Source organism: Anolis carolinensis, chromosome 4 (genome assembly GCF_035594765.1).
Source record: "Anolis carolinensis isolate JA03-04 chromosome 4, rAnoCar3.1.pri, whole genome shotgun sequence".
NCBI lineage: Eukaryota > Metazoa > Chordata > Lepidosauria > Squamata > Dactyloidae > Anolis > Anolis carolinensis.
In genome coordinates, this window is record NC_085844.1 from 97,765,893 (window position 1) to 97,792,761 (window position 26,869).

General features: G+C 38.8%; 1 protein-coding gene across 1 annotated transcript; it reads right to left on the minus strand.

The window, feature by feature from the left end:
• Positions 1–322: 322 nt before the first annotated feature.
• LOC100558536 (carboxymethylenebutenolidase homolog) lies at positions 323–22,153 on the minus strand. The gene is made up of 7 exons (XM_016992944.2): positions 21,966–22,153; positions 15,428–15,536; positions 12,422–12,636; positions 10,358–10,465; positions 9,129–9,271; positions 4,151–4,242; positions 323–1,886 (listed from the first exon to the last, which is right to left on the minus strand). Exons 1-7 carry the CDS (start codon positions 22,136–22,138, stop codon positions 1,707–1,709), a joined length of 1,020 nt encoding a protein of 339 aa, XP_016848433.2. The 5' UTR covers positions 22,139–22,153; the 3' UTR covers positions 323–1,706.
• Between the last annotated feature and the right edge of the window lie 4,716 nt (positions 22,154–26,869).

Sequence of the window (26,869 nt, forward strand, 5' to 3'; positions counted from 1 at the left end):
TAATGCAATATTGAAATGGTTCTAAGCTGTTGTTGCTATTTAGACAAACAAAAAGAATTGCGTCATCATCCTAAAGGACTTTGTTAGTGAGTTTTTCTAGGTTTCTATCAACAGATTTTTCAATTCAGGAGATAATGTGAATATTCCCTGCTGCATGACAAAGTCGTATGTAGCATTTTGTGCCCAGTTTCTGGAAGGATTCCTTTAAATCTGGTATTAATGTTTTCATTAAAATATATGTGCACATGCATGCTTACACTGTATACATCTGCATACAATACAAAATTGATGTAATAGTCAAAATAAAATATTAACCACTAAATTTTTATCATGATTTCATTTATTCTGTTTTGTAAAATTAGCACCTTATACAATCTGTTCAGCTAAGAAAAGGAGACACAGCTAAAAGTCATTTAAAAAGGACAGAGGAGATATCCTAATATAAACATACACAGATCCTATCTTAATTACTGGTATTTTAATAAAACACAATGTCATCATTTTAAAAGCAATGTCTACCTATTTTCTATTAATGTTTATTTCATACACTTATGTTTTTGTATTTGCTGCCATGTTGTAGAATTTGCTTCTCTCAGTCTCCAACCTATGCTGAACATCTCTATTTCTCATGACTTTTATGTTGTTGGAAATAGCAACCTTCTTCAAGCCTCCACTAGTTGCTATGTATATAATTCAGATTGCTTGCTGTATTGTATATTTGTGTATTGGTATGCAGTTTTCCTTAATTCTATGTTGTGGGAGGGGCTGAGGACCATGTGATCAGATCTGGGCTTATTCAGGACTCAGACTCCATTTTAGAAACTGTATGTTTAAGACTTCAGTAGAAACAGATGTATGCTTTCAGAATTCAGTAGAACCAGCACAATTTAGAAGTTAGTTGAAACAGGCTATAGAGACTCTATTAGACTCTCAGACTCTGAGAGATGCTTTGTACTTTAGACCATTGATTATAAGAAAGAGAAACTACAAAGAGAAACTACTTCAAATCCTATCTGTAACTGGATTGATATGCAAAGTACTTGTATGCTGAATACATGAAGTTTGTGAGTAAACCAACTATGTTATTTCTAAAGAAATCTGCCTATTTTTGTCTCCTGAGAGCATGATTTAAAGGCAAATATGTTTTAAGGGAGAGTAGATGTTTTTGGGCGACTGAAAATAACACTTTGAATATATATATATATATATATATATATATATATATATATATATATATATATATATATATAGTGCTTTGGTATATCTTTGTCCCTAACAGTTCAAAGAGATACCTAGGTACATCAGTTTAACAGCTGAGAAATCTAATTGCCTTGCATGAATGCTATTTTCCCAAAAGGTTATGGCATCCTTTTTCAAAAGGTTATGACTTCTAACAAGGTCATACCTTTCCAAAGATAATAAAATCTCCAAAAGGTTATGGAGATTTCCATTTTCCAAAATATATTTCTATCTTTCATCAATCATATATTTTTGATGATAAGGCAGGAGGTCAACCAAGGAATCAGTAGAACACAAGTGACAAATATTAGACATAGAAGTTGTTGTCCCCCCCCCCCCAAATGATCAAAGCAGGCATTAAATGGAAAGGGAAATTTATAATTATATAGTGAGTTCTGATAGAAAAGGAATGGAGCCCCTGGTGGCACAGTGGGTTAAACTCTTGTGCCGGCGGGACTGCTGACTTGTTAGATATATTTCTTTAGCCAATTAAGCATGTCCTTCCTTGCTTCTTCAATGAAAGGTTTATCTTGAGGATAACTCTCTTCTCTTTTGCGATGTACAAAACCATGGGTTTGTCTTGGGTAAATTTTCACCTCAAAATTAGTTTTGCATTGTTCTTTTAGCTTCTGCTCCAGTTCAGCAACCTACAAGAGAAAACATTTTCTAAGTAAAGGTTAACAAGACTCATCTTGGTACATGGTGGCGCAGTGGGCTAAACCCTTGTGCCAGCAAGACTGATGACTTGAAGGTTGGGTTGCTGACCTGAAGGTTGCCAGTTTGAATCCAACCCGGGGAAGCATGGATGAGCTCCCTCTATCAGCTTCAGCTCCATGCGGGGATGTGAGAAAAACCTCTCACAAGGATGGTCAAAACATCAAAACATCCGGGCATTCCCTGGGCAACATCCTTGCAGACGGCCAATTCTCTCACACCAGAAGCAACTTGCAGATTCTCAAGTCGCTCCTGACACACACACATACACACACACACACACACACACAAATCTTGGTCCATAGAATGTTATGAAAAGTTAATGAAAATACTATAGATTTGCTTTATTTCCAATGCAAAGATTAAGCATGTGTCTGTATTGCAGGGGAAGTGCAGCCTTTCTACTTTATATCCTATGCCACAAATTCAATAGACTATCCCAACTAGAGGAGACCCATTGAATTAATGGGAAAATGGCAAGACAATAATTGAGTTCAATGACTCAGTGTTGTTTAGACTAATAACTGAATTTAAACCTCTATTTTTCATTTGCACTTATGCAAGAAAATCAAGGATCACAGTAATTTTACATACAATTGAAGCTTTACTTTGTCTTGCGAGGGATGAAAAAAAACCCAATTTTGCATGCGTCATATGGGCTAGAAATTGAAGAAGATTTTACATGTCTAGCCAACAATACAATGACTTAGAAAGAAAATTCTAGCCTGTGAGATGCCCAATTTGATTATCTATCCTGAAACAAACAAAAAAGCAACCATATGCACTTCAAGATATGGCTAACTCTGTTCAGCCTATGGGACAAGGAGTCAATCTGCTGAATTGCCTCTCTTCTTTACCTTTTACTGTGTACAATTTAAAAACAGTACTTGCAAAAAAAGTTGTTAAGTGCAATTCCTGATGCTGTTTTGCAACATGAATTAGCAAAATACAGCAGAGTCTTGCTTATCCAACCTTCGCTTATCTAACATTCTGTATTATCCAACGTAGTTTGCCTTTTAGTAGTAAATGTTTCTGTAGTCAAATTTTTTCAATACATTGCAATGTTTTGTTGCTAAATTTGTAAATACAGTAATTACTATATAACGTTACCGTTGAACTGCTTTTTCTGTCAATTTGTTGTAAAACATGATGTTTTGGTGCTTAATTTGTAAAATCATAGCGTAATTTGACATTTAATAGGCTTTTCCTTAATCCCTCCTTATTATCCAACATTTTTGTTTATCCAACATTCTGCCGGACCATTTATGTTGGATAAACGAGACTCTACTATAAGACCTAATTTATCTTATCCCTGAAATAGTTGGTCTGCACTGTAACTTTTTCTGCTACAAATGTAATAGTGCTTATTTCTCATTATGGAGCTAGTTTCCAAAATGCACCAAATCCATCTGAACAAATTTTACAGGAATTGGGGAAAAAAACATGAGGAGGATATGCATTCTTTTACTGTAAAATGCAATTTTCCAGGTCCTGTATTGAAGGGATTTGACACATTTTGATAGTTTTGATCTGGGCATAATAAACCAAACAGCCACAGATCTGATAGTGGTATACAAAGAAACACCCAATGACCTATAAATATTATTAGCTGTGTCCACTAGAGCAGGAGTTCCCAAACTTTTTCAGCCTAGTGTTCAGTTTAGTGTTTAGTTCCATCTGTCTATGTTCTATGGGGCTTATTACACATAATCATACATGTAAGTATGAATAATAAGGTTTAGATAGGTAAAGGTAAAGTTTCCCCCCTGACATTAAGTCTAGTCATGTCCGACTCTGGGGATTGGTGCTCATCTCAATTTCTAAGCTGAAGAGCCGGCGTTGTCTGTAGACACCTCCGAGGTCATGTGGCCGGCATGACTTCATGGAGTGCTGCTACCTTCCTGCCAAAGCAGTACCTATTGATCTACTCACATTTGCATGTTTTTGAACTGCTAGGTTGGCAGAAGCTGGGACTAACAGTGGAAGCACACTCCGCTCCAGAGATTCAAACCGCCGACTTTTCAGTCAGCAAGTTCAGCAGCCCAGCGGTTTAATCCGCTGTGCCATTGGGGGCTCCAAGATATACATAAAGTATATATATTAATAAAGGAAACAACAGTTAATTTTCAGAGAAAGGTACATAGTTTTCTGCATCACTTGACATACAATTTGGTAACTACTTTTTGAAACAACTTACTTGGTCAAGAGGAATAAAGAAATCATTCTCGGCAAAAATGAAAAACGTGGGGTTCTTAAGTTCACAACTGGTCTCTTGAAACCGAATGACTCCTAGAGTACATTTGAGAAAAAAAGTGACATTAAAATTAGACACAATACTTTTGGCATGTAAATAGCTTTATATATTCTGGGAGAACTACCAATTTTCTGTTTCTTTTTTTTCCTAGTTCAAACCATTCCCTTTTTATTAGGTCCAGCTTCACAATACATATTCCAGGAATGAATAAAAGAAAGTAATTTCAAATAAAGTAATATTTTAATTCTCTGTATCCAGGCAATTGTTGGACAATCAAGTAGCACGAACAATAAATCCACAGGAAGGTTTTTGTATATGCTGCATGTTTGATGTGCAAGCAAGTTTCAAGCCAGACATTTTCTATTATGATTGGGATATCACCCCCTCCTTTCATCACTAGCATTTGTGCAAAACCTAAAGTTATCATCAGTTTATACAGCATATGATGTGCCATTCAGTCCCTGAGACAAAAAGGAAGCTGCCTGTATTCTAAAAATGAAATGACCACCTTGTTACATCTTATCCAAAGTTTGTTTAAGCAATGTTCTAATTTTGTGGTACTAACCAAGAAAATTTGTTTGTAATTCAGTCTATCATAACGCCAGGTCTTTAAGATCAAGAAAGCTTTAGATATTTTCTCTCAAACGTCAGCCACTTGTGCTGAATGGCTGACTGCTCTTGAAACTTTCAAAAGTAATTTGTAATCTGGAATTAGGTCTATTGATGTAAGTTAATAATTTTTAACTGTTTTATAGTGCATTGTACAATTTTTATATATGTGTTTTATTGTAAGCCACCCTGTGTCCCCTGTTGGGTGAGAAGGGTGGGATATAAATATTGTAATAAATAATAAAATAAATATTGGTTAAGAACAAAATCTTTTAAAAAAAAATCAAACCAGAAGTAGTTGTAAGAACATTCAAAAGCTGTAATTAATGACACCAGTAGCAGTCAATCCATAGGTGGGGCAGACACACACACACTCATCATGACCAACTGTAAGTGATGGCAGGATTGGGGGAATTGACTTGGGATGTTGGGAGTTGTAATTAACTCGCAACCAAAAAGCACTGTGAACCCAACTGAAAATGGATCTGGAAGTCATTGTAAGAATGTTCAAAAAGTTGTAAATATTAATCAAACTAACAACAGTTGATCCATAGGCAAGTATCATGGTGTCCAGTTACAAAACAACATCTATATATATAATAAAATTGAAAATCTGTATGTCTGTATTTGGCACGGGTGTCCATTCACAAAGACAGCCTCCGGCCACCACAGACAGGCTATAGTTCCCAGTGCTGAGGAGCCACCAAATCACTCCTTCCTAGGACACTGCAGGTTACAGCAAGCACATCCCAGTGTTCCTTTCTCTCAACATTTGCATGACCCCGCCTACTGCTCCTCTCTTAACCTTTTCTTACCCTTTCCTATGGCACACAGCAAGTGAACATACTGGAGAGTTTTGGGCAGAATTCACCATGATTTATAGGAGTTGTAAGGACTGGGATGTATAGTTCACTTGCAATAAGAGCACTCTGAACTCCACTAAAGATGGACCTGAAACTCACTTGGCATACAGACCCAACATGGCCAAACGTATATATTGGCAGGGTTTGGGGGTGATTGACCTCGACATCCAGGTGTTATAGTTCACCCGTATTCAGAGAACACTGAACCCATTAAGTGACGGATTTGATCCAAACTTGGCATACAGACGCAACATGGCCAACTGTGAATACCGCAAACTTTATGGGTGATTGACCTTGGCATTAGAGAGTTATAGTTCCCCCTATTCAGAGAATACTTAATCCAGAAGATGACAGATCTGGACCAAACTTGCCACACAGAATGACCAACTGTGAATACTGGCATGGTTTCAGGGTGATTGTCCTGGGAGTTTCAGTTCACCCTTATCCAGAAAACACTGAGCCTAGCAGATGAAGGATCTGGACCAAATTTGGCACACAGACCCAACATGGCCAACTGTGAATACTGGGGTAGTTTTGGGAGGATTGACCCAAGATTTTTGGGAACTGTAGTTCATCCACATCCTTATGCATTTTCTAATGGGAGAATTCATAAACAACAAAAGCAAAGACGGAGTTTTTTTTTTAAGATAAAGCGTAATATATGACCAAACTGATATTATCTAACATCCAAAAACAAATAACCCAGGCATCGCCGGGTACCCAAGCTAGTATATAAATATAATTTAGAAATAATTTAAGATATATAAAAATAGGGTTGTTGTGTGTTTTCCAGGCTGTATGGCCATGTTCCAAAAGCATTCTCTCCTGAGGTTTCGCCCACATCTATGGCAGGCATCCTCAGAGGTATAAACATAGTTTCTGGGGGGAAATGATAGGGTTATATGCTAATTGATGACCAGAAGGTTCCTCAACTAAGACTAAAAAAACAAATTAAAAAATCAAAATCAATCGTAGGTAGGTTGAGGGATTAGTATCAGAAGACTTAGTTGTGGAGACATGGATGTGTGAGATACATGTATCCCCCAAAGCATAATCGCAACCTAAATGTATAACAGCTAGAAGAATCTCATTCACATTATGAAGTACAGGTTAGGTGCTCTGTGAATGATATCTGCTCAAATTATAGATAACATATTACCCAAAGAGTGTTGTGATAGAGTCTTCGATGGAGTCTTCGAGTAGAGATACTACTAGTTGTGTTAGAAGAGGCAGGAAAACTACTAGTGAGCAAGACTCCAATGAGGAGCAACAAAGGAAGAGAATCCAGGAAATACTTATGGAACCCACTGTTGATGATACCTTTGAGGGTTTTGAAGGGGATTGTGGGGCTGGGAGTCAGGAGGATGGGATGTCAGACTCTGGGAGTGAAGAGATGGATTGGACTAGGGTTCAGGAAATCTGGGAGATTCTTGAGGAACCCACAAGCAGTGGTACATTTGAGGGATGGCACAGAGAAGATACAGATGGATCCTGTGGAGGTATGGGTTTGGACAGAAGGTGGTCTGGCTGGAGAGATCGTAGAAGGGCTGCAGCTGGAGGTGGTGCGTTGGGCGACTCCAGCTCTGATGAGGAATTGCAGCAACAAGGTTCAGCTGTGGATGGTGCGTTGGCTGGCTCAAGTTCGGAGGAGGACTTGTAGATAAAAGTAAGTTTGTTGCTAATGTAACCTTGCAATTGGCAAGGTGTTTTGTTGGGCGCTTTTCGGGATCTCTGTTACAGAAGACGTGTTTGGAAGACAGCTTTGGGACATAAGTGTTAACCCAGGTTTTCAGTGGCAACGGGGGCTGGCATTGTGTGGGTTTGCGCTGGATTGTCCTGTGTTGGTTTTATGCATTAGCTGCTGGCTTGCCTCCGTCGCTTTGGCTCTTTGTGTTGACCTTGGACTGGAACCTGATGCCTGTGATTTCTCCCTAACGACCCAGACTGGAACTCGACACCAGTGACTTCTCCCTAACAACGCAGACTGGAACTCAACACCTGTGACTTCTCCCTAATGACGCGGACTGGAACTAGACGCCTGTGACTTCTCCCTAACAACGCGGACTGGTTGTGGCAGCTGTGGCTTCTCCTTTACGACGCGGTCTGGCTTCAACAACGTTTTGGGACTTAGTGTGGCCGCTGGTCACTGTGGGTAGTTGCTGGTAGTTTTCCTATGTTTGTTAAGCTCCATCGAGTAGGTGGAGCGAGTTTTCAGCCGTTTCGGCTTAGTTTGTTTTAATACGGATTATTTCCCAGGATAATCAGGATTATATCTTGAATTTGGGTTTTTGAGTTCTTTTTGGACATTGTTATTTCACACTGAAGAGAAAGTGTTTTGAGCCCTTTTTTGGTTGCTTCCTGGGCTCTTTTGTGTTGTTTTGCAATAAACTGAGTTATTTACATTGGCTGCCATCTGACTCATAACAAAGAGCATGGAAATGAAATCATTCTTTGACAGACCTAACATTTAAGTCTTTGGGAGGTGCTAAATACCTAGAAAACTTAAATACAGTAGAGTCTCACTTATCCAACACTCACTTATCCAACGTTCTGGATTATCCAACGCATTTTTGTAGTCAATGATTTCAAAACATCGTGATATCTTGGTGCTAAATTTGTAAATACAGTAATTACTACATAGCATTACTGTGTATTGAACTACTTTTTCTGTCAAATTTGTTGTATAACATGATGTTTTGGTACTTAGTTTGTAAAATCATAACCTAATTTGATGTTTAATAGGCTTTTCCTTAATGCCTCCTTATTATCCAACATATTCACTTATTCAACGTTCTGCCGGCCCGTTTATGTTGGATAAGTGAGACTCTACTGTATCCCAAAATTTCGCCTTGCTTTTAGTTGGGCCAGATTTAATGCACTCAATTCAGCCATACTAGAGGGTAGAAGATACAAAGGTATTGAATATGAACACAGAGCATGCCTTTGTGGTGTGGTAAAGTCGAAACTGTAAAAAATGTACTTTTTATTTGTACAATTTACAAGGATGATAGACTAAGGTTAATATCCCCTCTACTCACCAAATGGCCAAGAAGAACCCTAAATTGGTACTGCAGTTATTTACTGTCTGATCTTGACAGAAGGGTAACGGAGCAGGTGGCCACATTTCTCTTTTCAGTGGCAAAAAGCCATAAGTGCTTCATGAATAATCTGTAAGTGCTGAGAGTGTAACAAAGAGTATCTAGGAGATATTTTACTAATCGGTAATTAGTTTTTGTTTTAGATTATAAAGATAGTCAACTAACCAATAGAGAATGGAGATACTTGTTATTAAACATAAGCCAAATGCAATGTCATAAATTACTCAAACGCTGTATTCCATCATTGTACTCTCACTTGACTCTAGTCAATGGTTTGTTGACCCAAATAAAAGCTATGTAATGCAGGCAGAGTTACCAATTTATACAGACTCCCTTGTACATGGCACTTACCATAAATTGATACACCAGCCTTAAATTCAGAATACCGCAACATCAAATGATGAACAGCAGCTCCACCCCAGCAAAATCCAATGACGCCTATCTCCTTTGCATGACATTGTTCCTTCAGGTACTTCAAGACAACTTCTGTTTCCCTGAGATAGAAAAATGTAAGAAAGTGAAGTACAGTAGAGTCTCACTTATCTAAGCCTCGCTTATCCAAGCCTCTGGATAATCCAAGCCATTTTTGTAGTCAATATTTTCAATATATCGTGATATTTTGGTGCTAAATTCATAAATACAGTAATTACAACACAACATTACTGCATATTGAATTACCTTTTCTGTCCAATTTGTTGTATAACATGATGTTTTGGTGCTTAATTTGTAAAATCATAACCTAATTTGATGTTTAATAGGCTTTTCCTTAGTCCCTCCTTATCATCCAAGATATTCGCTTATCCAAGCTTCTGCCGGCCCGTTTAGCTTGGATAAGTGAGACTCTACTGTAGTTAGAAAACTATTACTGGAAACATTTCCTTGTACTCATCTGTTGCAGTTCCTTGCTAAAGCAAATACAGACTTAAGGCATTCAATGGAACCAAAATGACTTCAATAGCAAAGTTGTCATGCAAATATTTTGTTAAGGAAAATATAGTTAAATAGCTCACAATGGTTCGGAAATACCTGGGAACATCTCTAGAAAGTGAAAGCAAGATACAAAACTAAATAAATAGGTGGCTCAATTAGTCAAGTATGAGGGAAGCAAAGAAGCTGCAATAAAAAAGAAATAAGCAGTGGACGTGAGTCAGCAAAAAAAAATTAAAAACTTATTTAATGAAAATGTGATAAATGTTAACAATGCAACCCTTTATGGACAATCTATGCATATTTATGGGTTTTATAACTTCTTTCACGGTCACACAAGCTTCAAGGAGTTGTAGTGAATGAATTCTGTGTTCCATTTAGAAATAGCTGGACTCAGTTGGCTACATTTGTTCCATTTTTTAAAAGTATTGGATGATATCAGAATGAGTTGCAGTCAATGTAAGGCCTTGTTCACAGTGTAATAATTGGATTATTCCTATGACAAATGGGGAAGATACATACGGCGTTCTCACAGGAAATGTTCAGAGATTTTTAAGATCAATACATGCAGCCCTCTCCTCTCTTTCTGAACTGTACATCTTAAATTGACCAGGCATCCCATCAGTCTCAAATGTCTAGAAAAGAATAACTACCGGTTGGTATTTTTGGAGTCTCGTGTTTTTAGCCAATAATCAAATGTAGCCCAGTCATCACATAGTGTCCAAGGTGCTTGTCCTTTATAGAAGTCTGGGAGAATTGCTCTGTAAGGAAAATACATACAAGTTCAGTTATCAAATACTAGATTTGAAATTACTCGATATTAGCCTTTAATGTGCAAGCTTTCACACCCTGCCATTCCAAAAGCTTCTCTTGACCAGAAAGATCATTTGTAAAAAAAACACCCCTATATATTAAAAAAACATATCTTCCAGTATATATTGGAGGAACCTGTTACATACTAATGAGTGTTTTGTATGAACATAGAAGTCTTTGAGTTGTTCTGAGTTTTCCAGGCTGTATGGCCATGTTCCAGAAGCATTCTATCCTGATGTTTCTCCCACATATGTGGCAGGCATCCTCAGAGGTTGTGAGGTCTGTTGGAAACTAGGCAAGTGGGGTTTATATATCTGTGGAATAATGTCCATGGTGGGGAAAGAACTCTCGTTTGTTTGAGGCAACTGTGAATGTTGCAATTGGCCAGCTTGATTAGCATTGAGTAGCCTTGCAGCTTCAAAGCCTGGCTGTGTCCTGCCTGTGGACAGGAAACCATGAAAATGAACAAAATCTGGTTACCAGTATTAAAAAAAACCTCTAAAATCAGGACAATAAATAAAGAACAACATTCAGAAAACAGTGGAATTCCAGACAAGAAACATTCAGGCCCAGATAACACCTCCCAAGAAGGATTTCCCCAGGCAGGAAGCAGCCAGGCTTTGAAGCTGCAAAGCTCATCAAACCGGTCAATTGCCACATTCAACACTTGCCTCTTTTTCCCCTCTGGACATTCCTCAGATATATAAACCCCACTTGCCTAGTTTCCAACAAACCTCACAACCTCTTAAGATGCCTGCCATAGATGTGGGCGAAACGTCAGGAGAGAATACTTCTGGAACATGGCCATGCAGCCCAGAAAACTCAGAGCAACCCAGTGATTCCAGCCGTGAAAGCCTTCGACAATGCACAGAAGTATTTGTTAAAGCACTACAGCTTTTTGTGCACACAAACCCACACTGGAGACACTTTCAATCTGTCCTGTATAAATTGTTGTGAGATGTCCCCTAAGAAATCCCTTGTGAAAACAGATCAATTAGTATATATAACTAAGTGGTATACTATGTTAGCCATGAATAGCCATCAATCTTTGGAAATGACTGTTGATTTATATCCCATACTTCTGAAGAGCACCATTCTTTATGAGCAAGAATGGTAAAACTCTTCTCCCTATCTTCTCTGTTGCCAAGATTAAAACTAATTGTTGCAGCTCCTCCATCCATTACAGGGACAGATATATTTCTAATGTGTTTATTAAATGCCAAAACATATTAAACACTGTACTAAGTTGTAACCCTGGATTCAGGTGAGAAAGAAGCTACTTCTCAGTCCCAACGTTTTAGGTACTTTGCTGTTAATATGATAGGAGCTGGTGAAACCTCCCCAATTTTTTATTGCCCTCCTGGTGGCACAGTGGGTTAAACCACTGAGCTGCTGAACTTGCTAACTGAAAGGTCAGTGGTTCAAATCTGGGGAGCAGGGTGAGCTCGCACTGCTAGCCCCAGATTTTGACAACCTAGCAGTTTGAAAACATGCAGATGTGAGTAGATCAATAGGTACTGCTCCGGCGGGAAGGTAACAGCACTCCATGCAGTCATGCTGGCCACATTGCCTTGGAGGTGACTACAGACAATGCCGGCTCTTCAGCTTAGAAATGGAGATGAGCACCAACTCCAGACTAGACTTAATGTCAGGGGAAAACCTCTAAACCTACCCTTTCATACTGGAAAACTTTTAGGTCACATTGTACATCATTCCTGGATTGTTATTCAGAATAGATTATTCTACATATGGTAATTGATTCTGTTACTTTCTGCATAAGTTTACATGCAAAAAGGAAATACATTAGATTGCTTTTTGCATACAGTGTAAATAATATTTAAAAAGTTGTATAGGAAACCAGTTTGATAACATATGACAGAGAAAAATCATGGAAATTTTCTTACATGTATCCATTAGATGCAAGCATATCAGCTATATATCTAGTATTTGGTAGCTGCCATCCAAAAACATCATGTATCACTATGATTGCTTTATCGGTATGGTGAGGAGGCTTGGTCAGGTAAGCCCTGATATGTTCAACGGAAACTTCATGTCCCTTCCCTTCATAGTCAAACGTGTCTCCAAGGTCACATGGGCAAGGTCTTGCTTCATTGGCCATCTATCACAAAGAGAACAAGATTCATGAGGGTTAATACAGCTGAAACCTTATTAGAAACCATTGCATTATGGAAATATAGTTCAAGCTGTGCTCAGTTGATGGTATGTATGTGTGTGTTGCCTGGTGATCTATGGCTTCAGAGGCAGAGACATATTATTCAGCCTCAGAAGATCATTCCCACATGAAATAATTTGATCATTTTTAACTATACCTGCCAGGAACTTGAAATGGGTAAATATATGAGACATCAAGGGAGGGATCCAGACTTTGTTCCAAAATACATATACCCTTAACAATGTCTTCAGTCACTATGTACTTCCACATGTTACTCTAGAGCAGTGGTTCTCAACCTGGGGTCCCCAGATGTTTTCGGCCTACAACTCCCAGAAATCCCAGCCAGTTTACCAGCTGTTAGAATTTCTGGGAGTTGAAGGCCAAAAACATCTGGGGATCCCTGGCTGAGAACCACTGTTCTAGAGTATGTTTGGGACCTTATTTGGCTAAAGTGGGGAGTTGTAGATTGGGAGTCCATGGCTTCAGTATAGCTAAATCAGGATTTTATATAATTAAATTATTCACCCAGTTACATTTTAACTGCCCACTAACATTGCAACATGACCTACATGTTCAATAGGGCTCATGCTAGATCAAAGTGCGGAGGGAAGATTAGAATACCAAAATTAGAATCGATCCTATTTCTTCAGTATTTATGTCTGAAGTTTGTTAGTACAACTGTGGAAAGATTTGGTTAATGAATACCAAATGGTCTTTAGAACAGTCCTTGTGATTGCTGGCAATAGATATAAAGTGGAATTCTACATGTTGCTTGTGCAGAGAACTGAACGCCAAGAGATTGCCTCCCAATAGTCTCAGAGCTGTTTAGAACGGCTGGTGCTTTGGGAAAATCTGCAGCACAAAAGTGAAATTACTCCTTCGGATGGGATTCTACTGTTTCCTAGTGTACGTTCCATCATTTCCATTTATTTATTTATTTATTTATTTACAGCATTTATATTCCGCCCTTCTCACCCCGAAGGGGACTCAGGGCGGATCACATTACACATATAGGCAAACATTCAATGCCTTTTTAACATAGGACAAAGACAAACAACATAGCTCCGAGCGGGCCTCGAACTCATGACCTCCTGGTCAGAGTGATTGATTGCAGTTAATTGCAGCTGGTTTGCTCTCCCGTCTGTGCCACAGCCCCGGGCTTTCTTTGCAGACATGGAGGGGATTTTTTGTTGAGCACATTCCTTTTGGAGAATTCTTGGTATTTCTTCACAATGCTTACAGATCTTCAAAGCTTTTTGCTTGTAGCTACAGCCTTTCTTTGTGACATTTCAATTCTACATACATATGGTTGGAGGAGCCCCGGTGGCGGTGCGTTAAAGCACTGAGCTGGAGACCGAAAGGTCCCAGGTTCAAATCCCGGGAGCGGAATGAGCGCCCACTGTTAGCTCCAGCTCCTGCTGACCTAGCAGTTCGAAAACATGCCAATGTGAGTAGATCAATAGGTACCGCTCCAGCGGGAAGGTAACAGCGCTCCATGCAGTCATGCCGGCCACATGACCTTGGAGGTGTCTACGGACAATGCCGGTTCTTCGGCTTAGAAATGGAGATGAGCACCAACCCCCAGAGTCGGTCACGACTGGACTTAACGTCAGGGGAAAACCTTTACCTTTACCTACTATACATATGGTTAAATATTACACAGCAATGCTCACATATATCTTACAGTTCATGTTATCATGCCATGAAAAGCAGCTTTCATGAACAGAACTGTTGTATTATGTCAGCTATTAACATTCCATCCAAAGTGTGACCACTAAAGAATCTAGTGACAGACAAGAACAAAACTGCCACTCCCCAGCATTTATTACGATTGGGCATTTATTGCTTCTCAAGAGTTGTGACATCGTAGCATTGTAGACCTAAAAAGTTTAGAAGTACAGTAGAGTCTCACTTATCCAACGTAAACGTGCCGGCAGAACGTTGGATAAGCAAATATGTTGGATAATAAGGAGAGTTTAAGGAAAGCCTATTAAACATCAAATTAGGTTATGATTTTACAAATTAAGGACCAAAACATCATGTTATACAACAAATTTGACAGAAAAAGTAGTTCAATATGCAGTAATGCTATGTAGTAATTACTGTATTTACGAATTTAGCATCAAAATATCACGATATATTGAAAACATTGACTACGAAAATGCGTTGGATAATCCAGAACGTTGGATAAGCAAGTGTTGGATAAGTGAGACTCTACTGTAATGTGGAAGAATCTCAATGCAAAAAAGAGTAAGCTGACAGTCAGTCAAATGGTGAATCTGTCTCTTACTCCACACATAAATTGTACACCTTTTTGAGATAATGGGGTGGAGAATAAGTTGAATCTTACCAAAAGGAAAGGAGAACCTGTTTGCAAGTTTATTGCCACAAAGTCAAATCTCATTACCTTAGTACAAGTTTACAGCCACTGCATATTAAATATTGTAAAGCAGAGCACAGCCACACAACCTACATTATCTGGCAGGACTCTGCCTTCCACAGCAATGTTGTTGAGCCACAATGACCCACCATAATCCTCCAGACACATATCTCAATTACAACTTGTTGCAATGAGCCACTGGTCCTTCTATTAGCTAAGGATTTTGTTAATGTTCTGGAGGTCAAACTGTCAGCAATTGTTTGGCAAAAATACCCTATGCATTTTTTGTATGTCTCTGCTTTCCATCTGTCTTCCTGCAGTGGACAGTTAAGCATGTCATGCTGGATTTCTACATACCTGAAGCAGAGTTTTCCAGTTCCTTAGACGAAGAAAATAGTTGGTAAATTTTATAAGTGCAGAGTGAACTGTCAGTGAATACTTTCTGGTTTCCTCCTTGTTTGCAGCCCTGGAGTCAGAGAACAAATCACTATTTATAAAGCAGGCTCAAAATGTGACAATAAATTACGAAATGGGAGGAGACTGAAACTCCTCCTTCATGCTCTTGCTTTCTAACCATGCTTATCTAGCATGTTCCTCTCTGTGTTCTTCCTTATCAGTCTTTACATACATCTCTTTGCTTAAATTTAAAGGCAGAAAACGCACATTACAAGATTTGTCACAACTCTTTTATGCATAGATGTTTATTATATTGTCATTACTAAAGTCTCTAATAAAACAATGTTATTTGTTTGAACACCTTTTTAAAAAAGTATACAATGAGCTTTTATTTGCCTTCACTTAAAGTCAAGGTTCATTATGGGAAAAGCCTTTACCTCTGTTTATGTATTGGCTGTCCTTGTTAATTGTGTAACCGTATTGAATATTTGCCATATATGTGTTCTGTAATCTGCCCTGAGTCTCCTCGGGGGGGATAGAGCAGAATATAAATAAAGTATATTATTATTATTATTATTATTATTATTATTATTATTATTATTATTATTATTATTATATTATGACACAGCAAACAAGATAGATATGCTGGATTTCATATCACAAAATCACAAGTCGAACACTTCCCAAGTGTCTAGGACTGTGTGATGTATTTTCGGATGATGCGTGCAGATCCCAGTAGGGTGGCCTTTTGCAGTTGGCAGATCGTGATTTTGTCAATGTCTATTGTTTCCAAATGCTGGCTGAGATCTTTTGGCACGGCACCCAATGTACCCATCACCACCGGGACCACCTGCACTGGTTTCTGCCAGAGTCTTTGAAGTTCAATCTTGAGGTCCTGATAGCGGCTGAGTTTTTCCTGTTGTTTTTCGTCAATGCGACTGTCACAGGGGATGGCAATGATCCAAACCTTTTTCTTTTCCACAACTGTGATGTCTGGTGTGTTGTGTTCCAGAACTTTGTCAGTCTGGATTCGGAAGTCCCACAGTATCTTTGCGTGCTCATTTTCCAATACTTTTGCAGGTTTGTGATCCCACCAGTTCTTTGCTGCTAGCAGGTGGTACTTGAGGCATAAGTTCCAATGGATCATTTGGGCCACATGGTTGTGCCTCTGTTTGTATTATTATTATTATTATTATTATTATTATTATTATTATTATTATTATTATTATTATTATATGTTGAGATATAAAGGTTAATAAAATTTAAGATCACACAAGTGAATTTTGGTGTTGCAAGCTCATCCAAGTGAGAGAGAGAGTATGTTAGAATAGCCATTCATCCTATTCAGCAATGAATATTTGGGGCGCTTCCAGACAGCGTCAAAATGCAGGATTAATATGCAGGATAAACAAACCCGCGACCTCAGAGCAGGTCCTCACACAGACCTGCCAGTCCCGGGCTTTCTTCCCCCGCTGTCCTCATAGTTCTTCTGTGTCTTGGGTTAAAATGGAGGGAAGTTTTTTTTAAAAATCACTCAATTATGAGCTGATGTTTATATGCACACATGCGAATATCCTAATACAAATACAGTAGAGTCTCACTTATCCAACCTTTGCTTATCCAACATTCTGTATTATCCAACGCAGTTTGCCTTTTAGTAGTCAATGTTTTTTGTAGTCAATGTTTTCAATACATTGTGATGTTTTGGTGCTGAATTCGCAGATACAGTAATAACTACATGACGTTACCATGTATTGAACTGCTTTTTCTGTCGATTTGTTGTAAAATGTGATGTTTTGGTGCTTAATTTGTAAAATAGTAACATAATTTGGTATTTAATTTCCCTTAATTCCTCCTTATTATTGCACATTTTTGCTTATCCAGCGTTCTGCTGGCCCATTTATGTTGGATAAGCGAGACTCTACTGTATGGAGAGATTCCTATGTGCGCATATATGCATCAGTGCATAACAGTGGGATTTTTAAAAAAAATGCCACTGGATTTCCATCTTTCTCAATTGCTTACTTAATATTAAGGTAAAGGTAAAGGTTTTCCCCTGACGATAAGTCGAGTCATTTCTGACTCTGGGGGTTGGTGCTCATCTCCATTTCTAAGCCGAAGAGCCAGCATTGCCCGTAGACACCTCCAAGGTCATGTGGCCGGCATGACTGCATGGAGCGCCGTTACCTTCCTGCCAGAGCGGTACCTATTGATCTACTCACATTGGCGTGTTTTCGAACTGCTAGGTTGGCAGAAGCTGAAGCAACAGCGGGCACTCACTCTGCTCCCGGGATTTGAACCTTTTGGTCTGCAAGTTCAGTGGCTCAGTAATAATAATAATAATAATAATAATAATAATAATAATAATAATAATAATAATAATAATTTTATTCTTATACCCCGCCCCATCTCCCCGAAGGGACCCGGGGCGGCTTACATGGGGCCAAGCCCGGACACAACAATATAAAAGCAAAACAATAAAACAGATCAATCAACAATAAAAACATCAAGCAACGATAAAAACAGTCATAAAAAATCCCATACAAAAATAAAATGATAAAATCATGGGTTGAATTCAAATCTGGGCCAAAGTGCAAAATATGAACCTTTAACACACTTCACCACCGGGGTTCTTAATATTATAAAGTTTAAAATAAAGGTTTTCAGAGAACTCTAATGGTTCTCCACTTCTCCTCGCTTGAAACTAGCTGGAAATCAGCTGTGTCTTCATGGGAGCCCAAACAGCCGATCAGTTGTTTCGGGCTTTTTAAACCAGCATGGGTGGGAAGCAGTCTCCACGGTGGGTAAAGCAGGAAATCCCAAACTTTACTTGACTCCAGGGCCACACAGTCATGGGAAAATTCACTTTTTTTGCCTGGAACTGGGATAAAGGAGGACCTTTTTGAACTGGGTTTTCTCTCAATTGCTGTGATGGAGTGTACATTTAGCACAAATGTCATCTGTGTAATTCGTACTCTCCCAAATTATAGGTACTGTGTGGAAGTGCCCTTGGAGTGATAGTAGAAGAAAATATTGATAGGACAACATTTGCTTTCATACAGCATTATGTTACCACTTATTTTATGGCTGTTATTTACTTAACCCCCCCAAAGGATCATATTTGTTTCATGTCTGTGTTATCTGTTAAAAAAAGGACTATAGGCAGTGTCTATATGAAGTGTTTGCCAATGAAGATGTCACAGTATTTGCTGAACTGTAGAAGTTTTTTTGATAATACATTCTGATTATAGATGAAAATGCATTCCTTCAAGTTACCCTGTTGACCTATGGTGACCCACTTGAATTTGATAGGGTTTTCTCAGGAAAGAAATATTCAGAGGTGGTTTTTCCAGTATCTTCCTCTGTAATATAGTAAACAGCATCTGGAACTCATTGGTGGTCTCCCAGAACCGGCTCTGCATAGCTTCCAAAATCAGACAGGATCTTGTGACTTTATGGTATTTATGTCAGCTATTCTTATATGGGTTGCTGTGAGTTTTCCAGGCTGTATGGCCATGTTCCAGAAGCATTTTCTCCTAAGGTTTTGGCCACATCTATGGCAGGCATCCTCAGAGATTGTGAGGTCTGTTGGAAACTAGGCAAGTCGGGTTTATATATCTGTGGAATAATGTCTATGGTGGGGAAAAAACTCATATCTGTTGGAGGTAAGTGTGAATGATGCAATTGGCCACCTTGATTAGCATTGAATGGCCTTGTAGTTTCAAAGCCTGGCTGTTTCCTGCCTGGGGGAATCCTTTGTTGTGAGATATTATCTGGCCCTGATTGTTTCAATTATAGAATTCCCCTGTTTTCTGAGTGTTGTTCTTTTTTTACTGTCCAGATTTCAGAGTTTTTTAATACTGGTAGCCAGGTTTTGCTTATTTTCATGGTTTCCTCCTTTCTGTTGAAATTGTTCACATGCTTGTGGATTTCAGTGGCTTCTCTGTGTAGCCTGACAGCTATTCTTATATAGGTTGCTAGAGTGGTCCTGTATTTCTGTGTTCTCAAATACTTTGTCCAAGTTGGTTCATCACGTCCTCTGCTATGGCTGACTTCTATGGTTGAATTAGCCTGCAGTGCCTTTCATGTTCCTTGATTCGTGTTTGGTAGTCCCTATGAAGATCTGTCCACAGCTGCATGGTATACGGTAGACTTCTGCAAAGGTGAGAAGATCCTTCTTGTCCTTTACTGAACGTAGCATTTGATTTTCTTAGTGGATCTATAGATAGTTTGTAGGTTGTGTTTCTTCATCAGCTTCCCTATTTGGTCAGCGGTTCCCTTGATGTATGGTAGGAACATTTTTCCTCTGGGTTGATCTTTGTCTTTACTTTTGTGGCTTGTTCTTGGTCTTGCAGCTCTTCTGATGTCTGTGGTGTCTCATGTCATTGGCCTGTAGAGCACAGTTTCATATAGTGAAGGGAACGTATATTGATTTGAATTTTCTGAATTGTTTATATATTATTTTAAAACTTTAAATAACATGTAGGTGTAACCCCTAGAAGTAATACTTTTTTGGTTCGGTAGGTGATGAAATCCTAAGAAGGATGCCATACTTGATGGTTGAGTTCAGAAGTAGACAGAGTTGGGGAGGAGGTGTAGTTGTCAAGGCTAAGAAGTTGGGCCATTTTTCTCTCAATAAGGTAGTGCTATTTTAAATTATACATTGAGGAAAGAAACAACAGAGCAAATGGTTTGTAGCATAATTTCTATACTGCATTTGCTTCTATTTTGATTTTAAAATTCACTTTACCTTTTATCTAAATGTTTTAGTACAACTATACAACACGGGTGAAGAGTCATGCGATCCATTCCTGCACTGGGATCCCACTGGACGCTGGAAATGTTGGTGATCATGAATATGTGTGTAATTCATTGTATAAATTGGAACACGAGAGAATACTCCCACAAAGATGGTAAAAACATCAAAAATGTCCTTGCAGATGGCTAATTCTCTCACACCAGTAGGGGCCCCTGGCAGTGAGCCGACCAGTTCTGGCCTGGGACACTGGTACTGCTGCACCCCTACACCATGAGGACACTCCCCCCTCACCGATAAAGGGGGGAGATACACCAGGGAGATGGAGGCGGAGTACAAAAATAAAGTATTATTATTGTTGTTGTTGTTGTTGTATGTGGATGTAAGGAGTGTAAGCATGAATGCGTGCACTTATGTTTTAATGAAAAAATTATTACAAGAATTCAGCTGCCATGAGTCCCCTGGGGAGAGGGGGCAGAATATAAATAAACATTATTATTATTATTTTATTATGACACAGCAAACTAGATATGCTGGATTTCATATCACAAAATCACAAGTTGAACACTTCCCAAGTGTCTAGGACTGTGTAATGTATTTTCGGATGATGCGTGCAGATCCCAGCAGGGTGGCCTTTTGCAGTTGGCAGATCGTAATTTTGTCAATGTCTATTGTTTCCAAATGCCGGCTGAGATCTTTTGGCACGGCACCCAGTGTACTGATCACCACTGGGACCACCTGTACTGGTTTCTGCCAGAGTCTTTATTTCTTTCCTTTCTCTCCCCTTTTTTCTCTTTCTTCCCTTCTCACATCTTTCCCCCTCTCCCTTTTTTTCTCTCCATCTGGCCTTTTCTTGGAAATCAGTCTTTCAGCCTTAGAGCAAGGTGCAAGTACACATACACAACTCCCAAAATATAAATCTTCATTACATTATTTAATTCTTATGGAAATGGATGTCCCAACTGTGGCCTTCAGGGCTGTGTTGTGAGGCTAATGGTGTGGCAATTTTGCTTAACAGCAGCTAATCCTTTCTATCTATATACTGCCCTCTTGTGGTTTCATAAGTATAAACCAATATTTAATCCTTTCTACAGTATATCAGTGTTTCTCAACCTGGGGTCCTCATGTGTTTTTGGCTTTCAACTCCCAGAAATCCTAGCAGCTGGTAAACTGGCTGGGATTTCTGGGAGTTGTAGGCCAAAAACATCTGGGTACCCCAGGTTGAGAACCACTGATCTACCGTATATACTGACATTTTTCAACTTTTTGAGACCCTCGTCCCAAAACAGGGTTGATTTTGTAGTTGAAACTATGCAATTGTTTTAAGTTGGGTAATGAAGGGTATGTGTGCCAAATTTGACCCAGTCAAACCTCATTACCTCATTACAAGTTTACAGCCACTGCATATAAAATACTAAGGCAGAGTTCAGCCACACAATCCACATTGTGTAACAAGACTCCACCTTCCACTGCAACAAGTATGACTTTTTTCACATATGTCTTTTTCACTAAACTGGATACACATATCTTTGACACATCATGTTCCTCCAGCCACATATATCACAGCTTGTGGCAGTGAGCCACTGGTCCTTCTATTAGCTAAAGCCTTTGCTAATGTTCCGGACATGAAACCGTCAGACAGTTATTTGGCTGAAACACCACTTGCACATTTTGTATACAGCTGATTCCCATCTGTCTCACACCAGTGGAGAGTTGAGCATATCATGCTAGATTTCTACATACCTGCAACAGAGAGTCTTCCAGGCCCTTAGAAGAAGAGACAATTTGTTAAGTTTCACAAGAAGAAAATGAATTGGCTTTCTACAAATTTCTTCTGATTTCCTATGAGTGTTTCCTGCACTATCTGCATCAGTTCTGGAGACAGAGACTGTTATGTATATAAGAGGTTCAAACATTGACACTGAATTAAGAAATGGGAGGAGATTGAAACCCCTCCTCCGTACTCTTGCCTTCCAGTCACAATTGCTTACTTAGCAGGTTCCTTTCTGTATTCTTGCTTTTTTAAACAGTTTTTATACATCTCCTCAATTAAAAGGAGGCAAAGATTTGAAGCAGTAAGCACATTTTTCTCTTTTATGATCATCTGTTTGATATGTTGTTATTAAAATCTTTCATAACATTACATTCTATGTTTAAATGCCTTTTTTGAAAAGTATATAACTAGCCTTGATTTGCCTTCACTTAAAGTCACAGTTCATTTTCCATATGTTGAGATTAAAGGTTAGCAAAGTGAAGGTCTTTACTGCACAAGGTTCTGAAAGCGCATTTTGGTGTTGCAAACCCATCTAAGTGAGAGCAGGCGCATGCCAGGATAGCCACTCCTCCTATGGCAGTGATTTTTGCACAAATGCTTTCAGTTAGTTGAAAGCGTTTTCAGCTTACCACGGCAACTTGAGTGTAACTTCTCCTAACTTGTGCATTACCCCTTTGTCTATCTTTCTACTGGAACACATTTATTTCATGTTCATGTTGTGTAATAAAAACAAATGTGGTATAGGCAGAGTGACCACATGAAACATTCAAATTTCCTGCTGACCTATGGCAATCCCTTGAACACTGTAGGGTTTTCTCAGGCAAGAAATATTCAGAGATGGCCTTGCTAGTTTCCTTCTCTGAAGTATAGGACCTCATCACACGGACTTTAAACCCCATCCTAGGACACTGCCATGACATAGTCAGGATGGAGCCCATTACATGTTGCAGCAGTACTTCTGGTGGGACTCCATGCATGCTGCTTCTTGGCAGTGTGCTAAGTGCCAACTTGTATTCTCGTAGAGTAAGCTGGGGACAGCACAGGATCAAGTCAGGGTCAGATGGGTTTCTGTGTTGCATGATAAGGGAGCACTGTGGGGCATTGCCCGACAAGTCACCCTGCTGCCCAGAGCCGGTCCAACAATGAGGCGAATTAAGTGGTCGCTTCGGGCGCAAAACATATGGGGGCGCAGTCGAGACTGCTTTTTCTGTTGATTTGTTGTAAAACATGATGTTTTGGTGCTTAATTTGTAAAATCTTAATGTAATTTGGCTTTTCCTTACTCCCTCATTATTATCCAACATTTTCGCTTATCCAACGCTTTTATTTTTCAGGGATTGGTTTGGGGGGGGGGCACAAAAATTCTGTTCGCCTACACTTGAAAAATACCTAGGGCCGGCTCTGCTGTGGCCCCACAGATGCCCCTGGATTAAGGACTGCTGTGTGATGAGGCCCATAGTTAACAGCACTTGCTATTCACAGAGCTGACCCTGCACAGTGTCCAAAGTCAGGATCTTGTAATTTTTAGGTATTTGGGTCAGCTATTTTTATATAAGTGTTTATTTTAAAAGACCACACATGATTTGAGTGAAATGTATATTGATTTAAAGTCTCCGAATTCTAGAAATTATGTATATGTTATTTTTAAACTGCAGAAAACATGTTGTGCGTGAACCCCTGAGAGTAGCACTAGCAGTTTGGCCCACTAGGAAGAGGCTGTACTTGATGTTTGAGTTCAGAAGGGGGGGGAGATGAAGGTGTAGTTGCTGGGTCTAAAGAGAAGGCCTGTTTTGCTTTGAATTAGGTAATGGTATTTCAAACTGTGTATTTAGGCAGAAAGCAAAAGAGTAAATTATTTGTTGTACAATTTGTGTACTGCATTTGCTTCTACAGTAGAGTCTCACTTATCCAATATAAACGGGCCAGCAGAATGTTGGATAAGTGAATATGTTGGATAATAAGGAGAGATTAAGAAAAAGCCTATTAAACATCAAAATAGGTTATGATTTTACAAATTAAGCACCAAAACATGTTATACAACAAATTTGACAGAAAAAGTAGTTCATTACACATTAATGCTATGTAGTAATTACTGTATTTACGAATTTAGCACCAAAATATCATGATATATTGAAAACATTAACTACAAAAATGAGTTGGATAATCCAGAACGTTGAATAAGTGAGTGTTGGAGAAGTGAGACTCTACTGTATTTTGTATTTTTTAAATTGAGGACTTTATGTTTTTATCCAAATGTTGCAGTAAGCAGCATAGCTGAAGAGCTGAAGAGTCATGTGATTCAGTCTTGCACTGGGACCACATAAAATTCTTGACATTTTGGAGATAGTTAAAATTACTTTCTTTCTTAATATTTATTTATATACTTAAATTGAGACTGTGTTTGTAATATTCAATTATCTTTGGCCCCAAAAAACCCTGAAAGATAGAGATAAAGCTCTGAAAGAATTAATATTTGTGATGGCAGAATGTAATATTTGTGATGCAGAATATAAGCTGCTCTGAGTCCCCTCGGGGAGAAGGGCGGGGTATAAATGCATGTAATAAATAAATAAATGGCCACTATGCTAAGAAAATGTAGGTACTAGACGAGGTCATTTGGAGTTAGTATCTAACTATGAAGTGTTTCAGTTGCAAGTGCAAAATTATTGTGTGCCATGTTACCTTTCCTTGCTGGTAGGTGAGCAAACTGTAACCAATCAATTAGTGTCAAGGTAGGAGCCAAAGATCCCATAACATAGAAATATTCTCTATCACTTCATCACATGCAATAAAATCAGTGTTTCTGCGCATTTAATCAACTGCAACCGACAGTGCCCATCATAAAATGCCAGCTTCAAATGTGGGGTAGAAATATCCTGCCATTTCTAAAGTGTGGGTTTTCCTCACAATTCCTAAGCTGGTTGGCAAGTGACTTACCCTTTAATTCCCCACTTAGAGATGTGTAAAAATGCCCAATTTAACATGTGATGGAAATTTTCTCCTCAACTGTTTGTAAACATAACAGTGACATCACTATGGAGGGAGGAACCGAGATGGGCAGTATTGATTCCTTTCTTCTGCCATTACTGTTTTGGGATTGAGGAGGTATAGAAAACATTCAAAGATATTCAAAATATTCTGGAAAAAATAGCAAAGCATGCAAATCCCGTGCTTGTCTCTGAGCTCCGTCTTTCAACGTTCCCCTCCTCTTCCTTTCTTGTAAAAATCCTTTTGAACTCTTATCTACTATTTTTTCAATTGCCTCTCTGAAATGCCTGCTGTGCTGTCTGGCTTTTGTTTTACCTATCAAAAGGCTAGCAGAGAGAGACATATAAGAAAGCTAAAGCTCCATTTTCCCCCTCACTCCTGTTCTTAATTCTGCAATGTAAGAAGAGGTTTTGGGCTGTAAGTTGAACTCCTGAAATTAAAAAGAGAAACGGTTTTCTTATAAGAAAACAGCGGAGGGACAGTGGGAGAGACAAGTCTTTACTGTTTAATGGCAAATAAAATGGATAAATCTTAAAGAAAGCAGAGATAAGGATTAGGTATTTTGGAATAGAAAAATCTTCTGTTTAATTTCAAAACACAGTGTGGTGAAGCTTAAGGTAAAACCTACAATCTCAAACATTTTAATTATGCAGTGGAATAAAGTCCCTTGTTAGAACACTTTAAAAAGTTTTGTAAAATGGTGTTTGTGCTTGCTTTCTGAATTATTGTCCAGCACCTCTTTCTGTGCAGACTGTGAATGAAGGCTTCATTTTTCATCCTCCAAGCCTATGTGTTAACTGGCTACAGTGCACTGGGTACAAATCCACTGTCCATTGGGGAACTACAATCGCTATAAATGCCAAATAACCAATAATCTGAACAGACATCATTTTGGAAATTTATACAGTTATCATAAAAGAAATGAACATGTGTCAAGTATAGCCTCCTCAATCAAAATGTTTGTTTTTGAATATATAAGTATGAAACTCCAGACCACTGTTGTAGCAAACACAGTTGGTATCCTGCATTTTTAGCAAATAGAATGCATATCCTCCCCAGAGTCATTTGTCCTATTTCAACACAGGCTGGTGTTCCCACCTGAAGTTCTCTAGGTGTTTTGTACTACAACTTCTATCAACCCCTCCTGTGGCCAGTGAAGGGTGATCATGAGCACTCAAGTAATAATAATAATAATATTATATTTTTGTACCCCGCCTCCATCTCCCTGGGGGGACTCGGGGCAGCTTATAAATATAAAACAAAAGTATAATAACATCAAGTCCAAAATATAGGCATCAGATTGGGCAAGACTTCACTAAAGCATGAAGCTGAAATTATGGGACAATTAAGAGGACTTTGAAAGGTCATATACATTTCATTATTTGCCATTTTAACACAGATAACATTGCTATAAATGTGAGGAACGCAGACTGCTATTTCAGTTTGCCTTCAGATTTTTAACTAGATATATTTTTGCAGGCATGCAGAAGTGCAACTTTAAAAATAAAAAGCATGGTTGTTCATTGCTCTGTAGCTATTCATGTGCTTAGTGAAAAGTGTGGCTTTTCAAACAAAAACTCACAGATTTTCCCCATTCTCTCTTTCTTCCTACATCTTCAGTAAGATTCTCCCCCTCCAATTGATGGAAATTGGACAGGATTTCCCTTGTTTCAGATTTGAACATTATTATTATTATTTGCATCGAGGCTGAAATAATTTTCTCCACTAGCAAAGAGTAACCATAGCAATCCAGCTTATTTGGAATTGGTGTGTATGTGTGTGCGAGCACACATGTGGAGGAGCATTTCAGAGTTGATGGATGTAGCTTCAGGGCATGCTAAACCCTGGATTTTTTAAAAGAAGAAAAATTCAAATCTGTGCTAGTA